We start from the raw sequence: 19,791 nt of genomic DNA on the forward strand, positions 1-19,791 counted from the left end.
TTTATACTTAAAGAACTTCAATTTATTAGGAAGACTACTCATGAAGCAATGTCAGAAAAAAATAGTTTTCTTATTTTTTTTTTTACAACAAATTACAAGGAAATATTTGTTAATTAGTTGCACTGGGAAAAAATTAATGAGAAAAAGTTTAAACTGTATTTAATGAATGAAAAATATAAATATATAAAATCATAATTTAATTGCTAGTTACAAATCATACACAGCTTAAATTCCGATGTAAAAATTGTTATAATACACATAAACTATAAAATGATGTAGACATAACATGAGCATAACACAACAACAACAAAAAATGTCCAAATCAATGGCTTTTCAACAATAGCAGATTTGAAATTCACCTGGCTGGCCTGCTGAAAAATTAACAACAGATCATTAAACCCTCATATGGACTAAAAAACATACAAGTGTGCTACATTTGTAAACTATAGTATAAAAAGTGACTAGCTTCAGATGGGGACAAATATTTCAAATTCTCTGGTAACATAGACTTTGTCTCAGTTTGAATTCTTTAAATAACAAATTTTGAAAGAAATTAAAAGCTAGTTTCATAGAACAACATAAAAAAATATGATAATTCTATATTTCTTAGCATATAAATAGTGACAGAATTATATAATTTTTAAGTATACATGTAATGAATGGGTCTTCTCTAAAAATTATAACAACCAGCAACGATTTTGATTTTCTGTGGTATTTGTTGAAGTAAAATATAAATATTCAGCCAAATTTCGCAACACAAAACTCTTTGAAACAGACATATTTACAACAATATTTTTAGTATGATAAAATTTTTAAATATATATTAAAGAGAAATGTATTATGAAACATATGCTTTTTTAAAATAACATTTTTTCATTACTGCATGTTTTCTTTTTTTAAAATATATACAAGCTCTTTAAACCCTGACTCCAATTATATATTTCCAACCTCAACATTCTTTCATCATAGCATGTGAACACTCAAATTTGCAAGACATACATAGATCACATTTAAAACATGGCAACATATAACAAAACTTTCTCTTAGCATTTGAAAATAATGCTCTCCTTTTTTTTGTAAAAAGTGCAAATTAATTCAGATACTTTAAAATTTTTGTTTCTCCTAGTGTCATTTTTGTCAGATTAATCAGGCAGGGTCATGCCTGCCCCCACAAACACCACACCTAACTCCACACTTATGACAAGCACGAAAGGGCAGATAGCACCAGAGACAGGGCACAAATATTGAAAGCAGGGTGAGGGCAGTCCAGCGTTTAGGGCAATGTCCGTCTGAAGTGTCACACGAACACGGATGTTGGTTAAAGTCCCCCTCACTGTCAGACATACAGTGATATAACATACACTGCGCACAGGAAATGCAAGAAGCCCCACTAATGCAAGCCAAGACTGGATCAGGAGCATATTCACAGCTACCCCGATGATTGTCCTCCTCTGAATACATCTCCAGGCAATGGCGACACTGCGCCCTCGCCATCGTCAGATTTTTACGGCCATCTTTCCTCCAGTCCTTTTTCTTGGCTTTTACCGGGAGTCTCGGAGCAGGTTGGCAACTGAAGGTATCAAAATGATGCGGCTTCTTTAAACTACTAATTGTGTCTCTGTTGCCAGCTTTATAGCTGTCCATTATGGGATAAGAGTAATCATGATCAGTCCGACCACCTTTGTCACGAGATAGCTGCACATAGGAATTGAGATCTGAGCTCATTTCAATTTTATCACTGTCTAAATAATCTTTTCTAGAGTCTCTTGATGCATCCTTTGTCCATGCATCTTCTAACCTGCGAGTAGGGTCCATAACATATCCCCCAATGTTATTGTTACCAGAAGGATTAACACCACTAGGAAAACGTGGAGATCTAATGAAGTTCATGCGATGAAGGTGATGATGAGAACTATGGTGATGAGCATAAGGTGATGTGGTAGAACCGGACTCTGGATACTGGAGCGGTGTGCCAGAACCGGGCCTGAAAGAACCTCCACTAAAGCTGCTAGACCCAGAGGAAGATCGAGAATCTATAGGAAGTTCTAGTGTCTGCAAAAAGAAAATAGATAGGTAAGAGCAAGTTATTTAATATTAATATCCTCTAACATGTTAAATAAAGACTGTAAACCTTCCACATTAGAAAAACCACCCAAGAAATACGTTTCGATCTTTGTAAGTTATTTCAGGGGAAGAATCTCTTTAAAACTTATTCCTTGAGAAATAAACAGAGTTTATCAATATCTTATATCAAGTAGCTACTAAATTAAAATACAGGGGTGATTGTGAGCCCAAGTCAAAATTCTGGAAAATTTCTTGAGTTATAAAAAAAAAAGAAGTTTAAACAAGGTTTTTTTTTTCTTCCTTTTTCTCAATATTTCTTAGTTTACTTAAAATTTTACACATACCTATGATGACCTGGAGAAGTAATTAAAATTTACAAATATGTCTTTCTTTCTTGAGTTTATGATTATAACAACTATTTACTGATAAAAAAATGAATATTAATCATGAGTATAAGCTTATTAAGTATCTCTCTGGCTCTCCCTTACAAACAAATAAACTGTGTTTTTAAGTTCCACCTTGGGAAATTTGATTTCCGGAAACTTCTGTGATCAATGATTTTTTTTAAATGTCTCGACCTTCGATCTCCAGAAACTTCCGGATCACTCTTAGCGAAAAGTCTGGAAATCCGGATTTTTTCCTGAGCACAATCAACACTGAAAATATGAAATGGATATACTAAAAAATGCTGTATGAATTTTTAATTATTAATAGCTTACTAATTTTTTATACAGTAGAACCTATTTGAAACAATAGGAGAAGCGGTAGAAAATTTGGCCTAGATAAATCCCTGAAAAGAAGTTTATTTGTTTAAATTTAAACTATATTGTCATGGCTTTAAGAATTTAAAAAATTTTCAGACATCAAAAAACAGGATCTACCATGTTTCTGATTTTTTTTTTCTCTTCCATGTATAAAAATCATATATTTGCATTTTGAAAACTTATAATATAATGTATGACATATTTTTTAAAGGAAAAATCAGTGTACAACTTCAAAGTAAGGCTTGCAAAGATTTTATGTGATTTCTGAGGATCATACAAATTTTACTTTTTATTGTTTAAAGGAAACACTTTTTTTCCCTTGATAATTTAAATCTGCAATTCAAAATATGATCTTTAGACTGGTTCAATGTTGAGTCGTTTTTATCTTGAACCCATGAGGTTTTTCATCAATTTTTTTTTTTTAAGCAGTTATTAATACCAATAGATTTTTAAAATCTGTAGATTTTATACAAAAATATTATCAGTTTTTTGCCATGCTCATTTGATTTGCATAGATTTTATCATAAAATCAATCTGATTTTCAACAGTAAATAACAAAAATTTCTGCATGGTTTTCTGGATGCCCTAGCAACTCCAGTTTTTTTTTTTAATAACTATGTATATAGTCTTCTATTTACAATTTGAGGAATACAATGTGTAACTTACAACAAAAAACATTGCATTGTATTTTTTCAGAATATAAATATTTGTTTTGGATGTATTTTTAATGTTTTACTTGGTATCATTGTAAAACCTAAAAAACAACAACAAAAAAAGATTTTCAAATACTCTGGACCACACTTAACTCAGCTATTAATAATTCAACTTGTTTGAAGGTTAGTTGACAAACAATAAATGGAAACCTGAAGATCTCAGGATTAAAATAACAGTCAGAAGAAAATGCAGCTTTAAGTTGGATAATTTCCTTCTTGGCCCAGGTCATGCATTATTCTAAGATATATGTATGTACAAAACTATCTGAAATATAGTTTTTCTGTATGAAAAGTATTTTTTCTTTTTTGTTAAAACATGCAGATTGTAAAACCGAGCCACAGGTAATTAATGATTAGTTTTTTTCTTTTAATTTTTTTGTGAAGTTAAACATATTTCCTTGAAAAGGAATGTTTGGACATAGTTTTACATAGAAGAAAATAAAGGTCTGGCACAAGAAAAAAAAATTTAATTTATCATCAGATACATTTATATAGTCACATGTGTTTTGTAATAAATAATATAATTAGCTTCTTTTACGAAAAACAGCTAAGCATGCAAATTTTTAGTCAAAGATCATTGGTGAATAAATATTTATTAAAATGCTTCTCAATCATAAATTATAATAGTTAATTTCCTGATATCATGATACCTACAACATATATTATAAAAAAATATGAAGCATGAAATTATTGCAACTGGAATGGAAAAAAAAAAAGCTACAAAGCTTAACAAAAGTCTACAAATGAATACACTCTAGTCAAAGCTAAAAGAATGAACATAACTACCGCTTTTATAGAAAAAAATTATCTATAGATCACTATTATTAGTAATAAATATATTAATATGTATGAAAATTTATTATTGCAATATATATTTTGTTAGTCATTTATAATGATAACCATTTGTAGTTTTCTATTTGTTTGCATGTCAAAATTAATGTTTGCAATCAAATCAGTAAAAAATGTAAAGGTACTTTAAAACAAGAAATACACATAACTTACCATGAATACATCATCATCACCGAGATCTGAATCATTAAAATTTGGGAAATCACCAGTTCCTGGAAAAGAATATAAAAATATGTCAGAACTATTCTACCATCTTTAAAAATTATTTTAACTACATTAAAACTTAATTATTTATTTAAATGTTACTTTTAATTAAGGTAAATGAAAGAGGTAAAATATGGAATATTGTGATATCTTAAGATACAGTGTAAATAAATAAATATATATATATAAATACACAGAAGCTTATTTTATTTTTTTGAGTAAGAATGCTTTACAGTTGCAAGTTTGCAAAAGGTAAATTCAAATATTAGTCTGAATAATACATATTGTTCAAAGCTACAAATGTGTTACTTAGAATACATTGGGTTTTCTTGATTTATTAAAATTAACAAATTTTGTATAAGAAATCTAGAAAGAATATGAACTCCTCCAAAATTTCATTATTTTTGCAATTTGCAAACAATTTTTGTCTAACAAAAAGAATTGAGTAGCTTATGAAAGAAAGAGGCTTAGATTGGAACAGTATAGTAAAGTAGTGGTTTGAATTAGATGAAATTCTCTAAATTATACAGATTTTCTGGAATATAAAAGAAAATTCTGATTTATAAATATACAAGAATAATTTTATCTTGCTATAAGTTTCATATCATTGAAAAATAATACAATTCAATGATTGGTAAGAGTGGCTTTTCATGGCACAATAAAGGAGCAACTCCACATATAAAAACTATTCTAAAAAAGTATCTTATACTGTCAATTCACTTACCAATGTTAATCAAGGCAGCAGGAAGAGAGAAAAATAATTTGATTATAAAGTGGTTATGCAACTGCATAGTTAAACAATTATCAAATCATCTTTAATGCTTAATAACAAGCTAGCTTAGTAGCTAATAATTGATATGCATCACTAAGCTTTTAATTAAAATGTTAATTTTATATTGCAAGCAGAGAAATTGTGTAAATCATACTTTTATTTAATATTGAAAATCTGATTTTAACTAATTTAATGTTAATTTTGCAGACAGAGTTGGAATACAAACAAAAGAGCTACCTGACGCTCTGTAGCTGCAAAGTTGCTTGAAAATTATATTCTAACAGTATAAGACAAACTTTAGCACTCTTATAATTATTCATACTAGGACTGAAGCTGATTTACAGCAAGCAGTATGTATCCAACCAGCTGGCAGGATATAGGACAGTAGCTGGATATTATGAATATCCAGTAGTAACATCTGGCCCAAAATTAAGTAGTGAAGAAAACTGTATTATTAATAGCATATATAAATTAAATAATATTCAATATTTCATAGTTAGCTAGAAAATATTTTATACTAAAATTTCCTTATTTTAAGAAATTTTAAAAATTCTATATTGGTGATCTTTACAGAACAAAGAAATTTTTTTATATAATACCATTGTGATTTTTTAAACCAAGTAAAATAATAAAAATTAAATATTTATTAATTAATAAATAATTAAAATTTCATTAAATATTTATCTAATTTTTTTTTAAAGAAAAAAAAATCGGCATAGTTAGCAGCTATGTTATCACACAAATATTACAATAAAGTATTAGACCCTGGGACATTTTTTAGTAATACAAATATAACAAATTATTGAGACTATGAATAAGACAGGTATCAAATTTATTAAGATTAAAAATATATATTTGTGTATTATCTTCACAAATCTTACATGTGACATTTTTATTAGACTTGCTAACTACTTTTTGTGTGATAGTAGTTATTTGGAAATTTAAGAGTTAGATTAATTTTAATTAAACCTTTTTTTAAAAGAAATAGATAGAGATATGAATGAGAAAGAAATTTAGTTTAGTCTCCTTTTTTTAAAAAAATATAGTTTAGTTATTCAAGTATTAATACTAGAAAAAAAAATCATCATTGGTTGTTAGGCTAAAAGTAATGTTTGATCAATAAAAAATGCATTACATGATACGGCTATACCAAAAATGCTCTGAATAATATGAGAACTCTCAAATGAAATAAAAGACTTTTGACAGCTTAACTGATTTTTGAAATAAGGAAAAAGAGAAACAGTAATTTTTTTACATTAAAACTCATAATAAATAAGGTATGTAGAGGTGTAGTAAAGAAATAATATATTTATGGTGCTGAATCACTTAAGTTTAACAAACTACCCAAAATAACCTGAAAATTTAAGGTGAAACAACCTAACCGGGTAAAAAAAAAAAAAAATTCCCCCTCAAAATACAGAATTTTTTCACGAAATTTAAAAAAGAACCGAACTTACTTAATGTCAATTGTGAGAAAGAGAAGGAAAAAAAATTATATTGTACATTTCTTTTAAATATATTTTTTCCTACACCAAAAATAAATAGGGTTTACGAATAATAATTTTAAAAGTGTACTTGAAATATTGTCCTAGCTCTTTTTTAATTTTATCTATTTTTGTTACTAAGAACATAAAAACAAAATTTCAGAGGAGACGGATATGTTCCAACAATTATAAGGAAGATTATTGAAACAAAGACTATCCTGGAATAAAATATGAAACAATTCAGAAAATGTAACAGAAAGAGGAGGAAATTAAACAACTATACGGGAACACTAAGCACATTGCAAATTAAGCACTAAATGAAAGAAATAAGCAAACTATAGAGTTATTTATCTATGACAAAATGTTTTATCTTTTAATTTAAATTTTATCATTTTCTTCCCACAATACTTTTTTTTTTCCAATGCAAACACTCATTGCTAAAATTTGCAGGTGGATGGAGTCAAACCTAAATCTTTTTCAATGAAAGTATGATAGTATACCTATGAAATATTCCTTTTCATTCAAAAAATATAAATAAAAAAATGGCTTTACAGTAACAAGGAATATTTTTCATGAAAATCAAGGTTAAACATTTCAAACAAAAACATATTTAATTACTATGGAAAATGAATAAATTAATAATTTTCAGTTTAAAGAACAACAAGCTTAAAACTGAAATCATTCCAAGTTTGAAATACTTGCACCAATCCTGCAACTAAGTTGGTAAAAAGAAACAGAACACAAGATTTTAAATTTTTTTTCTTCTTTATTTGGGCAATCTTCTAAAAGATATATAGGTTTGAAAGCATGCGACTTTCTGAGATTAACTAGAAACCGTTTTTTTGTATGAACTATTCAGTAGCATTTAAAATATTAAACTAGGAAGGAGTATAAGATAATTTTAGATTCTTGATGCCTACATTTACAGCATTATACATTAATTAGTCCAATCTATAGCCTTAGACTCAAGACATGAAATCAATTTATAATTAGGGATGTAAAGAATAGTGATTTGACCAAATACTGAATATCCAGCTAAAAATTTGATTGAATACTGAATATCCAGCGGCCGAATAACAGCATTAAAAAAAAAAAGCATTAACAAAATACTTTATATTTAATTAAGTTTGGTCATTATTGAAAACTGCTGTGTTATTAGTGAAGGGTAAAGAAAAAATATAACAGTTATCCATTAGAAATAATTAAGATAAATATAAAACTAACAGCTATTTAAAATTGCCAAGAAAAAACTTTTAATGCTAAAAATAATATTTTCCGATAAAGTATGCATAAAACGTTAAAAGAAATATAGTCTATCAGTAAAATTGTTGTGCTATCGTAAAAATGCCACAGAAACAAGATTATATACAAAAGTGAAACAGAAAATATATAAATATCAATCTTAATTCGTGAAAGAAAATTTTAAAGCTGAACATCTCAGTTTTCCAACTAAACTGTATGTATTTTCAAACAAAGGGAAGAAAAGCACTAAACCTAATAGAAATCCTTCTAATTGCTGTGTCATAATAAAAATGTTGATAAAAGTGTTTTTAAAAATAAAAAACGTAATAGAGACCAAAACAAAAAGCGATCTTAATCTTGAAAAGAAATTTAAAGGAAAAAATTTCAATGTAACCTTTTCACATTACCATTATGTTTAGAAAAAAGTGATAAGAGAATAACGTTTTATTTCTTAAAATATAACTTATAATGTTAAAAATCACAGTTTTTTCGTTACCAGCTATCTGTTTTACTGTACAGGGTAAAAGTAACAATAAAAGTATAAAATCTATTATAAAATGTTCCATTAAAATGCTACACTATTATAAAAATGCTCATAATTTTTAAAACAAAAATATTGATTATTGCATGTATGCTTAGATTATTGCTTAGTATGTTACCCTAATGATATAATACGTTAATCTATTGAATATAATGTTATATAGGTGCAGTATAAAGTAATCTAGTTTCATTTCTTAAAATTTCACTTTTCCGTTATTCTTAAATTTGCAAGCACTTGAATTTTAAAAACTTAACAAATATGTGCAAAAATTATATCAGATAATGTACAATAACAATACTATTTTAGATTATTCTTAATTTAATCGCTTAAAATTCCAAAATTAAAAAAAAAAAAAATAAAAAAACTTAGCTGAACATTAGGCCAACGCGCCAAATATAGAATAGCAGCTGAATAAACGTTACATCCCTATTTCTAATCATAATAAAAACTCATAAATCAAATACATAATCACATGTTTGAATAAAGAACATTACCATCCGATAGATCCTCAATAGCCATTCTGACACCTTTGTCAAATGCCCGAGCATCTGCTGCAGTTTGGAAGGTTAGACCGAATTTTTTATCACCTGTTCGCCAATGATGGAAAGTTGGCATGACTTTATTATATTGAAAATCCCTCTTTATCGTACAGCTTAGAACAACCTTAAAGAGATAAAACAGAATATAGTTAAAATTGGAGAAGGCTTATAATATTATACACATAATTTGAAGTTATTAATTTAACAAAGTTACAGTTCTTTTAATTATACTTATTAAGAGTTCTTATAAACTGGTACACAAGTTTTAGACTTGAATTGATTTACTCTAGTAGGACTTAACTATTAAAGAGGCAGAAATATCTATATTTCTTTAAATTGGCATAGTTGTTGCCAACTTTTACCTTCGGGTAAACGGGCTGAAGGGACAACTCACAAAACACCACACATTTCTCTTATTTTCAGTCAAAAGGAAGACAGAATTTTTTTAATGTAGTTAAAAAGGAGTTACAAAATGTAAATATTAAGCAGGTGTGGAAATAAGGAAATTTTAATTAATGGTTCACAGGATTAGAAACTAAAAGGCGAAGCTAATCTGTACACATTTTTACTGGTCTGTTTAGATATATCTAATTAGATTTAATATTTTACATTCTGACTATATAACATTGGACAAAGATCATAACTTGAAATTGAAAATCCAAAATAGAATTATTATTGGTTCATTGGACAAGATCCACTGATAATTATTTCATGGTTAATTGTGATAGTTTCATATTATTTCTTGTAGTTATTGTTGTAGACTGATTTTTTTCAGATAATTTTTAACTACTTCTTGTTTTTTATAACTGCTAAAAATAACTTGCAATTGTATATCTGCACTAAACTCAAACAATACTTAAAATCAGGGAATATTTCAGTAGAAATTTGGGTCAGTGAACAGACCCTTTGCAAAAATTGTATAGTTAAAACAAACCTTTCGTAAAACTTGACTTTAGAAAAAGTGAATGATGTCCTAAATTCGTTATTTTATTTATTAAAAAAAACACACACAAAAAAACAGGACCACACACACACAAATTCATAAAAATTATCAGTAGATTTTTCACTAATTTAGGATCTTACGCTCAAATTAACATAATTATAATAAATGCTTTCACAAAAGTGGACTTTTTTTTACAAAAAATCTGAAATAGTGAAACTGAATTGTATCCTTTATAATATAATGACAATCCTAAAGCAATTAATATTTCGAATAAATTATTTTACATTATTAACTTTATTACCTTAGCAACCAAACCTCAATTATAGTAAGATTACTTAAATGAAGATGAAAGATATTTACATACACAAAACTTCATAAAACTCTTAGCTAAAGAGAAAATTATTGTCAAATTTGTAATTTTTCTTTACAATAATAAATTTTAACAAATGCATAATATAGACACAAATATTTATTTAGAAAAACCAGTACTACCATGATTAAAGGGGGTGGAGAGATTTCAAAAGTTCCCAGACAATTTTAAAAACAGGCTTATGAAATTTGAGTGGTGCAATGAATAATTAATTGGCTCAATGAGACATAAATGAGACATGGACAAACTAAAGCCCAATATTTATCCATTAATTCCAATTACAACAAAATACTGTTTAAAAAACTACTTAAATGCCTTTTTTCCATTAATGTATGGTTTCCAATAAGATATATAATTTTGTACAAATACAAACACTTTATTATTTATTTATATTACAAATACACAGCATCCACCATTAAAAAATAGTGTGTGCTTAGTGATTGAGCGCAAAATAATGATTAGTAATTGCAAATGAAGTCCCCCAGAAATTTTTTTTTATTCCTAGCATCACGTAAGAGAAACACAGGGGAAACCGAGACTAGTTGGTTCACTCTTCAGTTTTTATCGCTAAAACAATACTCCCACAATAAGAGTTTTATCAGTTCAATTACTTACCTTCTCTTATTTATGATTTAATTTCAAAATGCTTATTCTAATTTTTTAAATAATTTAAAAAAAAAAGACTTGCTGAGTGGACCATGCAATAGCTTGGTACACCTCAAAAGGACACAAAACAAAAATGTATTCAGAAACAATATTGAAAGATGAATGTAATGCAGTAATTGCATTATTTTCTTCAACATTTAAAAATAAAAATTCATTCTTAAAGATTAAGTACCTATGCATTTAATTTTAAAATGTTAAAAAAATAAGATATTCTCATAGCACAACAATTTATGAATTTTAAATTATTTATTTTCTTCAAACATATCATTTAAAATAACACATAACCAACAACAGTTAGTCAAAAGAAACAATAGGTTCAAACTTACCGATTGATCCGCTATCCTTTTGCCATAAATGAGATATTCTAGCTTATCATCTTCACCTGAAACAGATCCTTTGCACACACAGACATGACTTAACCCACCAGCACCCATTGGTACCCAGCCACCTGTAGAATCATCTCTGGTCATAACCTGGGCACGCACACGCACCAGGTAATTCCCACTAAAAGGAAGAAGAAAAAAATTCCTATTAAAATAATCATAATTTATTAAATAACAAGATATCTGAAATGGATCAGAAAGGGATGAAAGGATTTGTTGAGGGATCCTTCACTTTTTCAAGAGGCGCCAGTCTGGAAAAAAAAGTAGGGCCGGTCATGGAAAAAACCCAACGACCTTGAAATTATAATCTTTTTCTTATTAAATATGCACATCAACTTTAGAAAAATCAAGAAGTTTATCTCAATCAAAGCAGTTATTAATGTAAAAGAAAAACAATACTTTTTTTAAAAGTATTTTTCAATGGATTGGGTTGAATTTTGAATTAGTATGATTAACATCTCCAAAACACAAAAGCAAATTTTTTTTTCTAGCTTAGTCCTGGATTAGTTTAAAAATATATCTGCTTAAGATATTAAAGAGTAGAAATTTAATTACTGGTTCGCATACTAGTCGGTGACTTACAGATATTATCAGTATTGCAGAATACGTCCGATTGAACAAACAATGTTCAGGAGAAATAAATTCAGGCAACCTTTGGGAAATTATTAGTCAAATTAAAAAAAAAAAAAAAAACTTTATATGTCACTTTGTGCATTAGTTAGAATTCTGTAAGTTAGAATTCTAAATTAAGTTTTAAACTATTACAATTTCATTATATTTTGATAAACATATGTTGATTTATTAACAAATTGTGTAAAATCAAACTAATATTTTTCATTTTGTGAAAGAAAAAAAGCGGGATTATTTTAGTAGAAAAAACTTTTCTGGGGAAATATTAGGTTGAGAATTTTCTGAACCTCTAAATATCGCTAGTCACACACATTTTCACTTTACTGTTTGAATGTTTATTAGTTTCTCCTTTTTGTTAAATAAAATAATGAATAAAGAGAATTGAAATGAATATGTTATATAAAAGTAATGACCTGGTAATGAATGATAAACATTCACAAACATAATGAAATATACTATTTTGTAACGATAAAACAGACAGTTTGAAACATAAAATTTACAGTTAAAAAAAAGTTATGCTTCATTAAATAAGGGGAAAAAAAATATTTCTTGTAATTTTTTTGAGCTTAAGTGAATGTTTCCTCAAAAATGTAAAATAAAATTATTTGGTTAGTAATTTTTAGGTAAGTAATTTAATAATTACCATTTATTTGCTTTCAAATTTCTTAAAACTTAAATTTCATATTGTTTAAAAAACTGTTGAAAATCAATCTTGATTAACCTGAAAAATTCTTTTGACATAAACTACAAAAAAAACAAAGATATTTGTAAAAATCTAAGAAGTAGACAAATCTATAGTACAAAACTAACTATCTTTACAAAAATGTTGATTACAGAATTGTTTGTAGATTTGTAATGGAAAAAAAAAAAAAAAAAATAGAGAGTAAAAAATATACACACTAGGTATATTCCATTTCTGAAATTCGCAGGCGAGTGTCAAACAATTCATGTATTTTGTAGAATACCAGGGATCTGTCCAGGCCGAATTTAGTACCGTTTAGCGGTACCTTCACAAATTCAATTTTAGGAAAAACGGTAGTTTCACAAATTCAACTTTAGGAAAAACGGTAGTTTCACAAAATACTTTTCTTAAAATTTTATTTTTGTATCCCTTAAGACACGATAAATTCATATTTTTACCATATTTTTGTGTTGATTTTTTAATATAATTTTTAATTTTTCACAAATTATGTCTAAATTTTCACAAAATAGGTACCTCTCAGAAAAACCTAGACAGACCCCTGAATACTATTGGATTGTTCGGAAGTAAATTCGCACATAATTGGAGAACAACTGGGAGAATTGGAGACATTTGGAAGAAAAGAGGACAAAGTTAACTACACTTAAAACTACTTAACCATTATAGATTTTGAAAACTGTTATAGCAAGAAATTGCTTGCAGTGGTCCTACTCTATCAAATATGAAAACATTTTTGGCATATTTTACTTTACAATTGAAAAGGAAAAAATGTTAATCAAACAAAAAAAACTATCTGATATGTGTTAAAACTGGTTTGCAAAATTTTGAACAGGCTATTTTGACATTAAAGATGTACTACATTTTGCACGGAGAGTCCAAATTGATGAAGACACAAAGGCATTAATTGATGCAAACTTGCAAATAACAACTTTAGACTGCTGACAGATTAAATTTATCAAATTTGCTGTTTCTAATTATTGTAATGCAAGAAATCGTGTCGAACCAGTTTAAAACAAAGTCAAAAACCACCTAAATCATGTCTTGGCTAGCAAAAAACAAAAATTTTAAATGCATGAAATCATGCTACAGGTCAAAAAATGACAAAGGAACCAGAAAAGACATATAACAGTATATAATTCAATAAAATATTTATTCACTACAAGAAATTCAACTTTTTTTTCTTCACATCTTATCCAGATCCTAATAATTTAATCCAATTTATAATATCCAATCATCATAATTATTAAATATTCAATTTATTCATGAAATTTTAATGAAGATAATTAAAAGCATATTTAGAATTTAAATCGTTTTTGTAATGGGTGAGTGAAAAATGATTGAACTAAACAAATAAATTCGCAATTTAGCTATACATAAATTATGCTTTTTAAAATACACAAATTTAAAATTTAATGAACTCTTTTAAATTTGAACAGCATCATCAAACATAAACAAGAATAATCTATACAGAGTTAATTTTAAGATATGCTATAGCCAAAAAAACCAGAATGGACAATAATATTTTGTATTGATTTCTGTTAATATTTCGTTTCAATTGTAATCAGCACTTAAATAGAATTTGTTGCAATGTAAAACATAGAAATATAAAGAATAATTCCAAGAAACTGAGGCAGAAATATATAAAGTAAAAATTTCATTAACTTCAAAGATTATAAAGGTGAAATATTTAAAATGTGCTAAGAAATAGAAGACTTTTTTTAGACAAGTCAGGCGTAAATGAGAGAAACGAAACTGATTTGAAAAAGAAAATACAAAGTTAACAAAAATAGAAAATAAAATTAAGATGAATAACAAAACTAGAAAAACTGGCAGTTCAGAGAGACAAATCAATGCATTTCCAAGAGCTATAACCGTTGTTTTCCAACAAGAAAATTGACATTCATATGAAAGAATTCTGCGCTATCATAATTAAATTTATGCCGAAAAAGATTCCAACATTAAACAGCAATAGATAATTTATTGCATTTTAGACGAACGTATCTGTATTGTGCACCCTTAAATCATTAAACTGAACATTCATTTTAATTATGCCTTTTTCATTGTAATTAACACTTCAACTGGCTTTTGAAATGATCTAATCTTAAGCTGGTTTCGGAATAATCTTACATTAAAAATCTTTAATAATCAATACTATTTAAATTTTGAACATCTAACACACACACATACATATTCATATACAAACATATTCACAATGCTAATTTTAAGATTAGTGAATTTTTTGTGTACATTTTCCTCAAGTTATTAACAGAATTACATTACACTCTTGTAAATAGCACTTTAAGTGAATTTGTAAATAAAATTGAAGACAAAATATTCACCTTTACTGCGTTAATTTTAAGATGAGTAAGATTTTATCATTTCTATCATAAATAACACTTCCAAACAATTGTAAGAATCTTAAGGTAAAAGTATTTTAAGATGAGAAAGATTTGATCAAGTCGATAAATTTCAATAAATCCTAATGAAAGGAGTAACACATCATTTAAATAGTTAGCACTTTAAGTGAATTACACTTAATGTGAATTAATAACACTTTAATGGTTGACCCTTTTCCATATTTACTGTTTTATATGTAAGATTTGAGTTTTAATTTGTAATTAATCTAAATATTTATAAAGGATTATAAATTGCCTTTCTACAGATTGTGAGTGAAAGTTTTTTAAAAAGCATTGGTTAAAAATCAAAAATCTTCCCTCATTCCTTAAATCATTCACTCAGGGGTCTGTCTAGGTTTTTCTGAGAGGTACCTATTTTGTGAAAATTTAGACATAATTTGTGAAAGATTAAAAATTATATTAAAAAATCAACACAAAAATATGGATTTATCGTTTCTTAAGGGATAAAAAAATAAAATTTTAAGAAAAAGTATTTTGTGAAACTACCGTTTTTCCTAAAGTTGAATTTGTGAAGGTACTGCTAAACGGTAGCAAATTCGGCCTGGACAGACCCCTGCTTATTCACTACAAATATTGATGAAACAAGAAAATGTTTCATTAGGTACATTATATTCAAACATAATTTTTTTTTTCAATTTATAACTAGGAACCAATTTAGATTCAAAAAATTTCAACAAATAATGAACGGAGTAACACATCATTTAAGTAGTTAGCACTTTAAGTGAATTACACTTAAGGTGAATTAATCACACTTTAAAGGCTAACCATTTTTCATATTTACTGTTTTATAAGAAAGATCTTAGTTTTAATTTGTAATTAATCTAAATATTTATAAAGGATTATAAAATGTCTTTCTACAGATAGTGAGTGAAAGTTTTTTAAAAAGTATTAGTTAAAAATCAAAAATCTTCTCCCATTCCTTAAATCATTCATTCACTTATTCACTACAAATATTGATGAAACAAGAAAATGTTTCATTCCTTACATTATATTCATACCTTACATTATATTATTTTTTTTTTCAATTTATAACTAGGAATCAAATTTAGATTTCAATGACTGGATAAAAAAAAATAGCAATTCATAATAATTTTCTAAGCTTTAATTTGGATAAAAATTCCAAAAATATTAATATTTCTTTGCTCAATATAAGCAATCAACTTTAAAGCTGCTGTTGTTAGAAAAGATCACAAAATTGTACAGATCATAACTTATGACAGAATCAATAAATAAATAAAAAAAATTAGTTATAAAATTAAAATAATTAATAAAAATAATAGTTCCATACCATTTGAAAATAAAATTCAGTGTATTCATAAGGGGAAAAAAATTACAAATAATTTCACACTGATAGGTAAAGAAAATTATAACTCATTAAAAGAACAAAAAAATTCTATAATAAAAATTAAAAAACAGAAAGATTGACAAGTAAATAAATACTAAAACATGTCGAGTGATTTAAAATTTCATAAGCATTAAAGACATGTATAGAAAAATACTTAAAGGCGGTAGCTTTTCTGTCCACATGCATCTGTACCAGTTTAACATAACGTAAAGTCACACATTCATTCACAAACTTCCGTCCATTGAGAAAAATGAATTTGACCTCAATAACATCTCGACCTTCGGATCGTAGTCACTTTATGTAAATTAATTTATCTAGGATCCATCACACTACATTATTACTAATTTCATAAAAATAGAAAGAGAGGACAAAGAATAAAATTTTAAATAGTAAATCCAAAGATGCGAATTGAGCCACAGGGTATATTAGCGTCGCCACTAAGCCTATTCCTAACGAAGATTTCTCAATGATAATAACATATAATGAAATCAAACTTACTCTTCGTGGCTACCTTCCATTATTTTTCTTAATTTCTCTTTTCATTTTATAAAAGATATCGAATAATCCAGCCACAAAATAGGATGAAGTCAATTCATAAGCCTAACCATACTTTCCCGTACCTCCAAAACTCCAATTCAACAAAACACACAGGAAATGGACCAGTTTACACCGCGTAACACTACCTTCGGCATATAGTTTCTCGAAAAATCGTTATTTTAAAACTTATTTGCTCAATTCTGGGACTTCATGAAGATTAATTTAGCAAAATCAATACGTCTTCGTACGAATTCGAACAAATATTCTTCTTTAATTGGTTTTGATGAATTAGAGCAAAGCCATTGTTTTGATTGTAAGCGCGCACTACACAGAAGATTTTTTTTCGTCGGGTTGTCGCACAGTATTAACTCGCTCTCCCGTCTGTTAAGAAAGAAAGTGAATTATTCTGCTCTTGATTAACACTCAAAATTGAATTTTTAGAGGAAATGATTGTTGATATATAAGTTTATAAAGTACAAAACTGAGAAAATCTAGTGAAAAAAATATTTTAAATGATCGATATCATGATTCCAGATTTCGTGAGCGAAATTTAAGAGGATTCCATTCATGTTTTCGGGTGGGTGCGCGGAACAAATTGCATATGTTTCTGGCAGGCTAATTATGTTTTAGTTTTTTTTTCTTCCTCTCTTTGTTATTTTCATTCATTCATTCATATCAACTTTTATTTATTTATTTCACGAATTTATATTTTTTAAATGTTTGAATGTTGTTTAAAGTTAATTTCTATCTTTCCAATCGTCTTTTCAATAATTATTTTACAATTTATTTATGTTGATTTTCATTCACGGTACTGATGAATCTTACTATTGGCTGGAGGGTTTAGGGGTTAGAGTAAAAATCGCATTATTGTAGTAAAAGCGGTGTTTTCTATCAGCAATACTGCGTAAACAAATAATTTTTTATTTTTTTTTCTTCCTTGCATTGAAATCATCTGGAATTTTTTATTTTTTGAATATTTATAAGGTTAATTTTCACATTATTTTGCTTCCGTGAACAAACAACTTGTTTATTTCCCTAACAATCAAATTTTTTTTTGGCTCTAAAACTATTCGTTAAATTTGATTACCTTTTTCTGCGTACAAAAGATAAATAATACTTGACACCTGAAATAGATTTTTTCTTCCATAATCAAATTCTTTTTTTTTAATTACCTTTTACCTTAATTTTAAGCTATGAACAAACAACTAGTTTAGATCTCAAGCAATGAAATGTTTTCGGTATTAAAAATTATTTCAATTTGGTTACCTTTTTCATGGGAGTAAAATTGAAGAAAAGTATTTGCCGACTGTTAGCTGTTTCGTCTTATTTTATTTGTTTATTTATATTTATGTAGGCCTAATGTTTTTTTTTATCAATGTCTTATTTTAAATTTATGAACTCCGAAGTTTCTTTCAAAAGTCATAAAAAGTTTCTGTCATTAAAAATCTTTTAATGAATTTAGATTTTATTATTATTTTTTTTTCTTCATGTATGCAAAAGACAAAGCGAAATATTTGCCGACAGTTAGGTTTTTTTTTTTTCTTCTTCTCATTGGCCTTACATAATTGTAATATTTTTATTAACTTTCACCTCTTTTGGAATACGGGCAGGAACAAGTAGATTCTTACCCAAGCAATAAAATGGTTTTTTGCATTAAAAATATTTTAATTTTGATTACTTATTTTTTTTCAAAAGAAAAATATTTGAAGTCAGTTTTTTCTCTCTCCATCGGCTTAATTAAAACCTAATATTTTATTTATTTATTTATTTATATTTTTTACTTTTACCATATTTTAAATCTATGAACAAACAACTGAATTTTGAGAAATAAAAGTCTTAAAATACGATTATTTTAAAATTTTATAACACTGAAATTATTCGGCCATTTATAACACAAATTTTCTGTTTTGTTATTTAAAATTAGAAAATTTAAAAAGATGTAAAAATTTGTGTGTCTTCAAAAAGTTTTGTTTGACCATTATTTAATAAAATAATAAATGAATTTTTTCGCCTTTAGATATACGAATTTTATATCTGTTTTTATATTTGTCAGATTTTTTGAATTTCCTTAAAAAAGAGTTTCAAAAATATGCGGAAATCGGGGTAAGTGAAATTAACATTAATGTGCTCAAATTTTCCACCCCTTTTCTGACTAANAAATATTTGAAGTCAGTTTTTTTTCTCTCCATAGGCTTAATTAAAACCTAATATTTTTTTGATTTATTTATTTATATTTTTTACTTTTACCATATTTTAAATCTATGAATAAACAACTGAATTTGGAGAAATAAAAGTCTTAAAATACGATTATTTTAAAATTTTATAACACAGAAATTATTCGGCCATTTATAACACAAATTTTCTGTTTTGTTATTTTAAATTAGAAAATTTAAAAAGATGTAAAAATTTGTGTGTCTTCAAAAAGTTTTGTTTGACCATTATCAAATAAAACAGTAAATGAATTTTTTCGCCTTTAGATATACGAATTTTATATCTGTTTTTATATTTGCCAGATTTTTTGAATTTCCTTAAAAAAGAGTTTCAGAAATATGCGGAAATCGGGGTAAGTGAAATTAACATTAATGTGCTCAAAATTTCCACCCCTTTTCTGACTAACTATTTATTTAA

At 26.9% G+C, this 19,791-nt stretch overlaps 1 protein-coding gene across 7 annotated transcripts in view; it reads right to left on the minus strand.

Moving 5' to 3' along the window:
- Window positions 1-19,791, minus strand: part of LOC107453447 (sprouty-related, EVH1 domain-containing protein 2) — a 160,761-nt gene continuing 140,970 nt past the window's right edge. For 2 of the 7 annotated variants that reach the window (XM_071178396.1, XM_071178394.1), the window contains exons 3-6: window positions 11,478-11,655; window positions 9,128-9,296; window positions 4,544-4,569; window positions 1-2,052 (exon numbers count right to left, since the gene is read on the minus strand). In XM_071178396.1, the coding sequence (XP_071034497.1) occupies window positions 1,147-2,052; window positions 4,544-4,569; window positions 9,128-9,296; window positions 11,478-11,655 (1,279 nt within the window). In that variant the 3' untranslated portion in view covers window positions 1-1,146. Of the gene's footprint in view, window positions 2,053-4,543; window positions 4,603-9,127; window positions 9,297-11,477; window positions 11,656-16,780; window positions 16,971-17,124; window positions 17,746-19,791 lie in introns of those variants that run through there. The other 5 variants (XM_071178395.1, XM_016070278.3, XM_016070279.4 and 2 more) reach the window with 4 other exon arrangements.

This window comes from Parasteatoda tepidariorum, chromosome 3, assembly GCF_043381705.1.
Source record: "Parasteatoda tepidariorum isolate YZ-2023 chromosome 3, CAS_Ptep_4.0, whole genome shotgun sequence".
Classification (NCBI taxonomy): Eukaryota; Metazoa; Arthropoda; class Arachnida; order Araneae; family Theridiidae; genus Parasteatoda; species Parasteatoda tepidariorum.